Below are 13,931 nucleotides of genomic sequence, written 5' to 3' on the forward strand. Positions count from 1 at the left end.
CATCTATACCAATATGACACTGCAAGTTGAATGGGAAGACCAAACAACCCAACATGTCAACATACAACAAGGAATACGTCAAGGAGCTAAACTATCTACTCTCCTGTACAAAATGTATAACACCACTATCCTAAAGGCAATCACAGGCAGTCACCTCGGAACAAAGATAGGTGCGGACGACATTGCTCTACTAGGTGACTGAACCACAGGATATACAAGCAATGCTTAACATTATTGAATTCCATACAAAGAGAGACATGGTGAAAATAACCCAGAAAAATCAGAAGTCCTATGTACATAAAAGGAAAGAACTACCAATAAAAACATACACCCTCGGTGAGAAACAAATCAACAGAGTAGACAAGCTGAAACATCTTGGTATTAGAAGGAATGTCAAAAGCAAAGTAAACACTGATGAAAGGCTAAAAACTGGTAGACACACATATATGCACTTCTAGGATCTAGCCTACATGCACGTACAGGAATGTGCCCGCTATACTCTGCAAAATCTGGAAGACATATGTAGTCCCAAGATATCTCTATGGTCTGGAAGTACAAATCTGCACAAAAGCTGATATATACTAGCTGGAAAAACTACAGAGAAAAATATTTAGACAATTCCTTAGTCTACCTGAAAGGACTGCAACCTCGGCTCTCTATATTCTCCTAGGAGCGGAACCAGTTGAAACTATATAAGACAGAAATATGCTATCATTATTCCTTACAATCTCTCGGCTAGATAATGCAAAAGAAAAGACAATCCTACAGTGGGAACTTGAAATTGGAAAGGACTTCACAGAATCCCTCATAAACAGAATAGATAAAATTTTAAATAAATAGTCTGCCAAATCCAAAAGAAATTTTAGCAAACCCGCCATCAAAATACAAATGAAAAAACATGCTGAAAAAAGCCATAAATATATACTGGTTAAATATCGGGAAAAAGGAATGCCTAATAAAAACAACCATTAAGTACTTGACAATCCAAGAAAATCCTACTGAAAACCCACATAATATCTGGAAAGCTGCCAGAAACAATCAGAATGACATTCGAAAAGCAGAATTCAAAAGTAGGCTAATAACTGGAACCTACATGCTACAAACAACTAAAGCGAAATTTAGCAAAAATCAAATATCAAGAATATGTGAGCTATCATGTTCCAAAGCTGAGGAGGACATTAAGCACTTTCTGCTGGAATGTGAGTCTCTCGAGAGTGTTCGACTAAAACAGATGAACAAATTTCTATCTTTAACCGAGTTCAAAGGGGAAGGTGATAAAGCTAATTATAAAGAGGATGTGCTTCAAATTATATTGCACTGCTCAAAGCTATCAACAACTAGCCTATCCCACCTAAAAGCAAATGACCTGATAGAAATAGAAAAACAAATCTCAAAATTTCTGTCACAAAATGCATAAGAAACGCACCAAAATGCAAACACGATGATACGACTAGATTAGCTGCTTACATCTAATTATATGCCAAGACCTTGGCAGTTCACCTTTTACTCTAATTTTACGATATATGAAAGTTTTTTTTTAGTTACTGATATTTTTTTTTTTAATTGGTAACTTTATCTCTTAAAAGCTATTTTTTTTACCATACTGCCAAAAATTTAATCCCATACTTTTTGTTTTGTTTGATCAACTTATTTTTACCTTTTATCCTTTGATTTTCACATTTTAATCCTTTAATTTAATAAACATTTGATGGAAATGTCTCATGAAAAGGAATCAAAACGGTTTTTAAAATCAATAACTCCAACCTAGGTAGAATCATAAATGATGTAAATAGCACTTAGCTGTAAACACTTGTTCTTAAAATTCAGTTTTACCTGTATATAAAGTTTTTTAAACTTGAGCACCCCACCACACTGTAAATATCTGTAAATATTTTAAAACCATATATCCCAAGTGGGAGTGCTCCGATATATAACAGAGGAAATTACCTGAACAGAACAGAATTGGTCATTTCGGAATCTTCTCTTTTTCTAATTGTTGAAGGCCCTACGATGAGCTATAGATATTAGTTTGGTGACCATGTCATTTGGTTTACACGGAGAGTTGTCTTATTGGCAATTATGTAAAAGCTCTTTTGTTCCGACGTTGGAAAGTTCCGGGCAGAAAGAACTAACTAGTCGAAAAGTTCCGGAGGAACTTATTAACTATAGTTACTTTGTTCTTCTGGTTTAAAAGTTCCACCGGAACAAAGCGACTAGTTGAAAAGTTCCAACTATTTTTAATTTGTACCAAACTTGGACAGAACCTAGTTTATGATCAAAAGCTAGTATCTAGAAGGAAATTTTGTTAATATTTTTGTGAAAAAAATTGGTTGCTTATATAGGGAATCACTCAAGCATGACTGGAGCGGGCCCCCACTTATGAAAATTTCTAGATCCGCCAGCGAGTCCAATGATTGGGTTTAATATGCGAGCACTCGATCCAGTCTCTTTTACTGGAGACATTTGAACTCTGATGAACGTGATGGTATATACCATTAGAAAGTTCTTCTACTGCTGTAGTACTGTCAGTGTCTAGGACAGAAAGCAAACGACTATCACTGCCAACAAGCGTTACATACACAATATATTACATAGAACCTATTGCTCAAGTGTCCGAGAAATGGACAAAACCGAAATAACGTCAACTTAGCCAAGACGAACACCTTACAAGAAAGCCTTTTACCACATAGTTAATGGGTTACTCATATGCAGGGAGTATTTTCCCAAGCAGTCACTGATCAATGACATGTTAGATATCAGAATATACTTGTTAATTAAATGTCTCATTTCTCATTTACAAGACATGTATTTCGTGTCAAAAATTTGACAACAATCCAAATTCACAGTATCAACCTGGCATAAATTGTCCAAACTTGTGTAAAACTGTTAAGTGGGTCTCATTGGGGTCTAAGCGTGACGCGGGATTGCCGTTTTATTGTAAGCATGACACTGATAATATCAGGAATTGAACAAAACCCAGGCCCTGTTCAAAACGGCTGCGGAATATGTCGTAAATTAGTCAAAAGAAATGACAAAGCAATACAATGTGACGAATGTGATTTATGGATACATACACGTTGTACATCGGTTGACAACACAACGTACACTAAATTACAGAACACAAATGATCAATGGTTCTGCCAAAACTGCGTTGCACCATGCGGAATTTGCTCTGGCAACATACATAACTGTGACCCAGCAATCGAATGTGACCGATGTAAAACATGGATTCATAACTCCTGTGCAATAGTGCCAAATAATGAATATAAAAACATACAAGCAACAAATTGTACATGGATTTGTCCATTATGCGATGAAACAAACTTATCAACATCATACTCAAGTACTTCATCAGGCATAGAAATCAACAATATATTTGATACACTCAGAAACAACAAAGAGACACACACATGTAGTAGACACATTTATACCAGTAAGATCACAATGGTTTCCATCAACATCAATGGTTTAAGAGGAAAAAAACTTGAACTGCAAGCATATTTACAAACGGAAAACCCAGACATAGTAGCACTGCAAGAGACCAAAATCAATAACAGCATTGCAACCAATGAATTAATTCCAGACACATTGGGCTATGATATATACCGCAACGACAGAACAGGCAATGGGGGAGGCACAATGTTACTCGTCAAAACACACCTTGACTCAGCACCTGTGAAGATCCTCGAAAATGGATCAGAATCTATTTGGAGCAAAATAGTATTGCAAGGAAAACAGCATTACATAGGAAGCTGGTATAGACCACCTGATGCCCCTTTGGATCAAGTACAACTTCTTAAGGACCAAATGGATAAAATCAAGAAACTAGGAAAAGCAAACAAACAACCATGCATTCACATCTTGGCTGATTTTAACTACCGTAAAATAAATTGGCGGACAAAGCTAAATAAAGATACCAACACATGCCTTAATGGTAGTGACGGCCAAGCATTGATAGACATACTAAATGAAGCTAGTGCTGAACAACTCATCCTATTTCCAACCAGGGAAAGTAATACACTAGACCTTTTAATAACAACATTACCAGGGCAGTTCACAGACATCCACTCACCTGATCGGTTGAGCGACCACGACATTGTCATGGGTACTCTGCGATGCACAATACCAAGAAAAATAAGACCAGAAAGGACCTCCTACCAATACTCGAAAGGAAATTACAATCAGATGAGAGATGACTCAAGGGACTTTACCAGAGACAAATACTTCAACGGCCATCAAAATAACAGAAATGTGGAAGAAAACTGGATCATGATAAAAGAATTCATACTAGGAACCACCAAAATAAATGTACCAACTAAAATATTAAAAGGAAAACAGTCAATACCATGGATAAATAAAAACATCAAGACCATGATAAAACGAAAGAACAGAACACATGCCAACTATAAAAGAAACAACAGCATGAGAATAAAACGAAAATGGCAAGAATTAAGACGCAATATTAACAAGGAAATTGAATTAGCCCACAACAACTATGTCAACAACTTAATAGGCGATATAAAACAAGACTCTAAACCCTTTTGGAAATATATCAACAACCAGAAAGCAGACAAACAGGGAATACCACCACTTAAGACTCATGATAATAAGACCGCCGATACAGACCAACAAAAAGCTGAGGCATTGAACACTCAGTTTACAAGTGTATATACAGAGACAAAATATGAATCTGTTCCATACCAAACTCCTCCTGTAGACAAAATGATAAACATCATAGTAACAACAAAGGGTGTAGAAAAAAATACTAAAAAATATTAATGCATCAAAAGCGATGGGCCCTGATGGTATACATCCAAGAGTACTTGAAGAACTGGCACCTAACATATCAGAGGTAATGGCTCACTTTTTCCAGCAATCCATCAACAGAGGAACCATCCCAGACGAATGGAAAAATGCTAATATATGCCCACTATTCAAAAAGAACGACAGAACCATCCCAAGCAATTACAGACCAGTTTCCCTAACATGTATCACTTGTAAATTACTAGAACACATCATTTGCTCAAACCTAATGCAGCACTTTGAAAAACACAACATCCTAAATAGCCGACAACATGCATTTAGAAGAAGACACAGCTGTGAAACCCAACTTATCAACGTTATACATGACTGGGCAACTGCTATTGATAAAAGGAAACAAACAGATATATTTATTTTGGATTTTGAAAAAGCTTTTGACACCGTACCGCACGAGCTCTTAAAAAGTAAACTTCACAAATATGGCGTGCCCAAAAACATCTTAAATTGGATTGACGCTTTTCTATCTAAAAGATCTCAGTGTGTGATAGTAAACGGAGTTAAATCGGAAACATCATCAGTCCTATCAGGAGTTCCTCAAGGAACGGTTCTTGGTCCAATCCTATTTCTGGTCCATATCAACGACATAGCAGATAACGTAACATCAGAAATTAGGCTGTTTGCAGACGACTGTGTATGCTACAGAGAAATTAATACTGAAGATGACTGTGCTGAACTACAGAAGGATATTGATACCCTAGGTAACTGGGCGACAGATTGGGGAATGAGATTTCAACCAGTTAAATGCAACATGATGACATTGAGTCGCAAGAAGAAAACAACATCATTTAAATACACCTTGAAAAATACGGAACTCCAATTTCTAACATCAATAAAATATCTAGGAGTTAACATCACGAATGATCTACACTGGGGTAAGCACATAGAGGAGATATGCAATAAATCTTACAGGACATTAGGTTTACTAAAAAGAAATCTATCCGCATGTCCACTTGAAGTTCAACTCCAGGCCTATAAAGGACTGATACGACCTGTCCTAGAATATGCAAGCACTGCCTGGGACCCACATCAACTATATCTCCAAGACCAACTGGAAAATGTACAGAAAAGAGCGGCTAGGTTTATAACATCAAACTACACTGATTACGAACCAGGAAGTATGACAGCGATTTTAGATCAGCTACAATTACCCTCACTGAAAGACCGTCGTACACAAAACAGATTAATTCTTTTCTGCAAGAATATACATGGTCAATCAAACTTACCATCTGACCAACTGAAAAAACCATCCCGTACAACTAAGAACATGCAGTCAACATTTCCTCCGACTTCAAGCAAAAACAGACACGTTAAAATACAGTTTTATCCCAAATACCATTAAAGATTGGAACCTACTACCACCGGATATCTTCACCAAAATTCAGACAGCAGAAGAACCAGCTAAAACCTTGAAATTGTAAGGGGGGTCCAACTAAAGTAAATTACTTGACGCACGCGCGGTGTATTAATATCCTTGGATGTTTCACCGTAAACCTATCAAGATCAAGACACGTGAAAGTCAAATTATTGTGCCGGGAAAACGGTAAATGACGTCTAGCGGGACACGGGAAATTACAAAAAATGAGAATTGCTTAGGAACATAGTGTAAGCGGGATCCGGGATCATAAGAATCCCCTGTTAAGGGTACGACCTCTACGGTCGTATCAAGCTGAAATCGGCAAAGATACTAGAAGTAGACTAAATGTGGTTAGTGCAAGGATTGTGACAAAGTTCGATTAAATTTGTCTCAATTGTTTCAGGAGAAGACTTGTAAAAGATTACAAAATTTACGGAAAATTGGTAAATTTGACTTTAAATAAAGGGCAATAACTCCTTATGGGGTCATATTGACTTATTTGTAGATCTTACTTTGCTGAACATAAATGCTGTTTACAGTTAAATCTCTTTCTACAATAATATTCAAGATAACCAAAAACTGCAAAATTTCCTCAAAATTACCAATTCAGGGGCAGCAACCCACCAACGGATTGTCTGATGTGTCGGAAAAGTTCAGAACAGATAGATCTCTACCTTATTAACAATTTTACACCTTGTCAGATTTGCTCCATCTTGGTTGGTCGGGTCATTAGACACCTTTTTTAACTAGATACCCAAATGATGATTGTGGCCAAGTTTGGTCCAGTAGTTTCAGAGGAAATTTTTTGTTAAAGTTAACGACAGACGCCAAGTGATGAGAAAAACTCACTTGACATTTTAGGTCACAACTGAAGAACGGTAAAAGTGACTCTTCAAAGTTTGCATTAGATCTTTGTTTTGTGGTAATATTTATTGTGTATAAACCTTTTACTATTTGGTTGAGGCTCTAGTGAGAGAAGAAACAAAAATTCAGTAATTGTTCCATGGGTTAACAAACAACTCTAACTTTAGAAGTAACACCGCCACAATTCAAAGTTGATCAGTGTTATATGGTAATAAACATGAAAAAGTTTCACATCAATTGGTGGAGGCAAACTTGAACGGAAACCAACTTTGGGACTTGGACGCCAGTAAAACTAAGTCTTACCAAAGAAATGGAAAAGTTTGAAAATCATGTAGAAAGTGGTTCCCCTACAAATATGTAAAGAAAAAATATCCCTCCCCCTATTTTTAAGTGATGGAAATGCTTTTTTTTGGTCCTGAAATGGTGAATGTTTGAAGCGATCGCAAAGAGACCTATTCGCCAATCATACTAATTACTATTGAGCAATAGGAAGTTGGAAAAAAAAAAGTTCCTTTCAGTACCATGCTTTCAAATCTAATAGGTGCTGTTACAATAAAGTAGCCCCAATGCCAACTGCAGTGCTGACCCCATGATCTATTTTAAGCTGTGGTCGCAATGTTGATTTATGGACCCTTGTATAACCATTTTTACAAGACAAAGTCGGTAACAAAGTGGTGGCACAAACTCAACCTAAAAATCCTCAATTCATAAATGCCTTACTTTTTTTAACGGTATGCGACTTGCCCTTTAGATATTGTACGACACGGTAAAAAACAGCAATTCATCCAATCTAGGACTGGCAGCAGGCACATGCAGGTCTTTAAGCAACTGTAAAACCAGATGCTCTGCAGGGCGCAGCTTTATACGACCGCAGAGGTTGGGGCAAGTATGGACAACATTCAAGCTGCGATTCAGCTCTAAATTTGGATTGTGATTAAATAGTTGACACAGCATAGGTTTCGGACACAGAATGAATGTGGTCTTATGAACTTAAAAATTTTGTTTTGCCTTTGAGCAATCCACTATGCTGTTGAATATTAATCCTCTTAAAAAAATGTTTCAAGAAATTCTTTTTATTTATGAAATCTGAAATGAGAAAAATTGAACCCCCCCTCCCCAATTTTTTTTTCACATCCCCCTTTCCTTTATTCCAAAACCAATCTCAAATTTCTAATGGAGTTTGCAACAATAACTACTCATTTAAATACATCATAAAATATTAAAATGTAAAAAAAGTGCTTGTTATCACTGAATGGTAAAGATTGTTTTAATTTATCAGTTGGTAGTAAAAGTGAATATACATTGTATATTGATTTAAATTGATTCAACTACTATTCTGGACAAAGAAAGACAACTCCAATTGAAAATACTTGCTATTGCACAATACTGTGCAATTAAAGATTTCTTGCTATTATGCACAATACTTGATATAATAATTTTGGTTTCTGATTTGGACCAACTTGAAAACTGGGCCCATAATCAAAAATCTAAGTACATGTTTAGATTCAGCATATCAAAGAACCCCAATTATTCAATTTTTGATGAAATCAAACAAAGTTTAATTTTGGACCCCGATTTGGACCAACTTGAAAACTGGGCCAATAATAAAAAATCTAAGTACATTTTTAGATTTGGCTTATCAAAGAACCCCAAGGATTTTGATTTTTGTCACAATCAAACTAAGTTTAATTTTGGACCCTTTGGACCTTAATGTAGACCAACTTGAAAATGGGACCAAAAATTAAGAATCTACATACACAATTAGATTCGGCATATCAAAGAACCCCAATTACTCAATTTTTTTTATATCAAAGAACCCCCAATTACTCAATTTTTTTTTATATCAAAGTTTAATTTTGGACCCTTTGGGCCCCTTATTCCTAAACTGTTGGGATCCAAAACTCCCAAAATTAATCCCTACCTTCCTTTTATGGTCATAATCCTTGTGTTTAAATTTCATAGATTTCTATATACGTATACCAAAGTTATGGTGCAAAAACCAAGAAAAATGCTTATTTGGGCCCCTTTTTGGCCTCTAATTCCTTAACTGTTCGGACCTCAACTCCCAAAATCAATACCAACCTTTCTTTTGTGGTCATAAACCTTGTGTTTAAATTTCATATATTTCTATTCACTTTTACTTAAGTTAGAGTGCAAAAACTAAAAGTATTCGGACGACGCCAACGTCATACCAATATATGACCAAAAATTTTTCAATTTTTGCGATCGTATAAAAATTACCACATTGCAAGACAAGGCGGCTGAAACTGCATTCCACATCATTGATCCTGCTGATTTGATGGAAGATAAGCTCATCAAAGCTGGCTGTGATATGATAAAACACAACACATCATAACCAGTTTGATGATCTCATCAACCTCAACTACTAAAACTTTACTGGATACATCACAGTTGTGTTGGTAGACTTTCCTGGATACATCACAGCTGTGTTGGTAGAATTTTCTGGATACATCACAGCTGTATTGGTAGACTTTTCTGGATACATCACAGATGTGTTGGTAGAATTTTCTGGATACATCACAGCTGTATTGGTGGACTTTTCTGGATACATCACAGCTGTTTTGGTAAAACTATTCTTAATAGATCATAGTTGGTTTGACTAATGGATACAGAGCACTTGGTTTAATGCACTTTCAAAATCAAACAACACCAAGTGCAAGAATAATTAGATGCTCAGACTCCTGATAAGATTCTCATGTTTTATAGGACAACTTGAAAAGTGAAACAATTGAGCAAACATTTCAATGAGTGATTTGGCCAACTAAATTTTTTTATACCTAGGTAAATCTCTAAGCTTTCTCTACTAGGATCTGAAAACACAACATTAAAAGGTATGAACCCATCTGTCCAGAGGATCCTGGAATATCTTCAGGAAGTAGAATTGAACATTTCAGGTCCTTGAATAAAGCTAAGCTTGATCTGATTGATTTATATCTTACTAAAATACGTTAGAAATCAAATAAAAAGAAGTTTGAATTTTGCAGCAAATACCCCTTTTCGAGTCAACATGTCTACACCCCAACATCATGCTTACAATTTAAGTAGGTTTCAAACAAATGAAGACAAACAGTTTGACCTGTACATTTATATAATAATTTATGCAAAATTTCATTCATATGTGTTTGTAATTGTTTTCTAATTTTCATCCTGTTCTTCAATTTTTGGTGCCAGGTAATATTTGAGAAAGCCCATGTCTGCTATCTTGTACTCGACAACTGAAAAATAAAGTACAATTATTATATTAAGTATTTCATGAAGATGAATGAATTTATGAATTGTAAAATTAAATATAGATGGCAAAAATGCTGATCCGATATTTTTTTTCTTTTTTTTCTTTCTATTACACTGTAAAAACAAACTATTTTCAAAAACACTGCTTTTTAAATGTGTTCTAGACAGATCAAGACTAAACCATACATCCATAAATACCATTTCAAAAAAGTCTGTACCAAACTGTTTAAGGGTTTGTCTCACCTAAACAGAATTTTAAACTCTTCTATATATTCAACCAAAATATCTTAAAATTTCTCTTCGTCCGAATGTTTTTTGTCTGACATTTTGTCGGTCAGACAGTTTGGGATACACTGAAAATATATTGAATTGTCCACCTACCTAATGGGACATCCTGGGACATTGACAAACAGACTTGTGGTGATAATGGAGTTGCCTTGGCAAAGTAATTCAAATAACGCAATGCAAAGGTTAGAGAGACTGCTTGATTCATTTCAATGATGACTGCTTCCTCTTCTTTGTCTGAGCTAGAGTTCTGTGCCAATTTTATGTTCCCTAAAATATAATCATTTCATTTAATTATTATTAACAAAGTTGACCAACAAAATCATGTGGGATTTTTCCATGGAAAATTACTGAAAGACGTCACGGCCAAAATATGTCAGAACTTCAGAACAAACTCAAAATATACTGTGGATTTGTTATTGTTTGGATACCAATTTTAGTCGGCAAGGGTATCCCATAAATTCTAATGTTCATTTGAAACATTTATGCAACCCACATATTCAAACCTTGGTTTAATTAAATGTATGTGAATAGTTGGGTTTTTTTTTTGGTGTAAATCACAGCATTTCTTAACTATTTCTGTCATGATTCAAAACCTTAAATTTCTGTCCTATTCTTCTATAATTTTTAATTGGATATAGGAAGATGTGGTATACGTCCCAATGAGACATCTCTCCATCCAAATAACAATTTATAAAACGCATGTTTTTACTTTTATCAGTGAACCGATACCTAAATTCTTATAAATGTACATTGTATCTTCAATTCATCATAACTGGTTTCTGGATCTTTTGCAATGTTTGAAACAGTGTTCCAATATTGCAACAGAATTCTACCTTACCTGATCCAGTGTCTCCACTTGTTGAAAATTTAACACCTTCTTTAGTACAGCATATCACAACCGAGTCTCCAAACTGACTCAAATCTCTACATATTCTCTGGAATTCTCCCGATGGCAGTTTAACAACACTGCTGTATTCTGTGTCCTAAAATAATTACATACATTGCTTAAAAAGACACATTGAAAATCCTTGCCATTAACATTCTGCATTTGAATGATGCTGTTACCAAGTTATTAACAAAATTGATGATCAGTCGATTTATTACCCTGTAGATATAATTCATAAACATAACAGAAGTACTATTTAGAACATGACATTTTGGTGGTTTTCAATGGTTAACATCATGCAAGATTTTCATACGTTACATGTAAATCTTCCAAATAATTTTTTCAATCAGTCCAGGTCTGGTCTTGTATAAATAAAATACTTTCTTCCATTTCCTCGGTTATTAAAATACTTACTGGAATTCCTAACTGTTCAGCATCAATGTCCAACAGTTTCATTTCATAATCAGAAACTTTTTCATTATCTAAAATTAGAACAGTAAAGCCATTAGGAATACTGCATATTACAAAAATAAATAAATTAAGCATGTATAATAATACAAGAAAGAAGATGTGGTATGATTGCCAACGAGACCAAAAAGACACAGAAATAAACTACAGATCACTGTACGGCCTTCAACAATGAACAAAGCCCATACTGCATAGTCTGCTATAAAAGGGCCCGAAATGACCATGTAAAACAATTCAAATGAGAAAACTAACGACCTTATTTATATAAAAACAATTTTATTTTCAACATTCTAAATTTGAGTTATCTTCCTTTTTCCGGAACAATTGTTTAATATTTAAAGCTGTCATGATCAAAATAGTTCACAACAAGAATGATTATACGAAACATTTTGTAACTTGTAATACTTACTTTGAGATTCAAACATAAATGTGACAGTATCTGCATTGTCGCTGGCCTTCATAGTAATCACATCATCATTGCCTGCACATTTAAGTATTTTTGACATGCTGAAAAAAGATGAATACATTTTATTTGTGTGAAATTACAAATAATCCTTGTTTTAATAAAAAGTTTAAAGACAAACACTTAAAAGATCTCTATTTATGTTGGTGCCTTCAATCTTCTTTACAAATGAAAACAAATGTTCAGAAGAAGTATATATAAAAGTGGTTGATAGAATGTGGTCTAAATTAAAGTACATGTAGATAAAAACAATATCTACCCCTCATCTCAGTTGTGTGGCAGTGCCAAATAATCTTATTAAAATAGATAATAAAATTGCTTTGCTTCAATATATTGTATACAGGTGTGTTTATAATTAGATAATTGTAAAGACGGAGTCTCCTAATTATCCAATTATGAATTAAAGGCCCCTGATGGGACATAATGAAATCAATACACACAACACTCTCCTTAGTCCCATTGGCATTGTCCTAATATTTTCCAGTTCATCAATTTTTCGGATTTATACTACTTTTTTCGCTTTAAATTTTAATATATATGGGAATTCTCAAAATTCAATTTCCCCTTAACAAGTTTTTTTTAATAGATTTCAATAAACATTACAATAAAAGAGTAATAAAAAAATTATTTCTAAGGTTACAAAAGATAAATAAATTAAATAGCTTTTCAATTTTGTTTTTAATACATGGCCTTAGTGGTATGTGACGAAAACGACAAGGGCCAAGCGGTGGCGTTAAAATAAAATTGCCTTTAAAGACGTTTAAATCATTATGGTCCGCAAATAGTCAAGAAATATAAGAATCTTTAAGAGCTTCGGGACCAACTCTTACTATATGATAGTCCAAATAATTATGACGTCTTGAACGAAGTAAGGCGTCAATTTCCAAAAATTATAATAGCCTTTCAAGACGTCATAATTATTTGGACTAACTATATGAAATTGTCATAGATTCCTTTTTGCATTGTAAAGATAAAACCTTCCTAATTATATAATTTACAAACCTTTAATTATAATTTTTTAGCATCTTCTACTACATTTCAAATGAAACATAAAATTTTAACATTGCAAAAGAAATATAATTTTAGACGATACTTACGTTGCCAGATTCATTCCCATTGATAAATTTCTGTCGCATCTGTAGGTTTCAAATCCATCACTTCTGATATTTAAAGATACTAAACTGACATGAGAACTGTCCATAGCTTGTAATGCTATTCCCGTACTACTACAGTCAAAAATGGCTTCACTAAGCAAGTCTTTCACGGCTTCTAAAACCTTCTTCAACAAAGAACCTTGTACTAATCTTGCTTCAAACATTTTGGAAATAGTTAAAAACAAAGAAAAAAAACAAGTTGTCAACGAATAACTTAAATGTTATCACAAAGAATAAATAATTGTGTACAAAAAACACTGTCTCTTTGTTGCCAATACTACTCGGATACTTGTATTTCACCTCCTTTCACATCAAGCTCGTCAGCATTATTGAGTAACTCGCGCTAAAATAGCAAATGGCGGGAACCTGATTTTGCTTCGA

The 13,931-nt window shown here is 34.5% G+C and overlaps 2 protein-coding genes across 2 annotated transcripts; one reads left to right on the forward strand and one right to left on the reverse strand.

Moving 5' to 3' along the window:
- Positions 1 to 2,943: 2,943 nt before the first annotated feature.
- LOC139489409 (uncharacterized) lies at positions 2,944 to 4,779 on the forward strand. Its single transcript, XM_071275727.1, has one exon. The coding sequence runs from the start codon at positions 2,944 to 2,946 to the stop codon at positions 4,777 to 4,779; it is 1,836 nt and encodes a 611-aa protein (XP_071131828.1).
- Positions 4,780 to 10,130: 5,351 nt separating this feature from the next.
- On the reverse strand, positions 10,131 to 13,929 carry LOC139489464 (proliferating cell nuclear antigen-like). Its single transcript, XM_071275860.1, has 6 exons — positions 13,494 to 13,929; positions 12,343 to 12,440; positions 11,880 to 11,947; positions 11,418 to 11,562; positions 10,673 to 10,846; positions 10,131 to 10,275 (listed from the first exon to the last, which is right to left on the reverse strand). Exons 1-6 carry the CDS (start codon positions 13,712 to 13,714, stop codon positions 10,196 to 10,198), a joined length of 786 nt encoding a protein of 261 aa, XP_071131961.1. The 5' UTR covers positions 13,715 to 13,929; the 3' UTR covers positions 10,131 to 10,195.
- Between the last annotated feature and the right edge of the window lie 2 nt (positions 13,930 to 13,931).

The sequence above is a fragment of the Mytilus edulis genome, chromosome 9 (assembly GCF_963676685.1).
Source record: "Mytilus edulis chromosome 9, xbMytEdul2.2, whole genome shotgun sequence".
Classification (NCBI taxonomy): domain Eukaryota; kingdom Metazoa; phylum Mollusca; class Bivalvia; order Mytilida; family Mytilidae; genus Mytilus; species Mytilus edulis.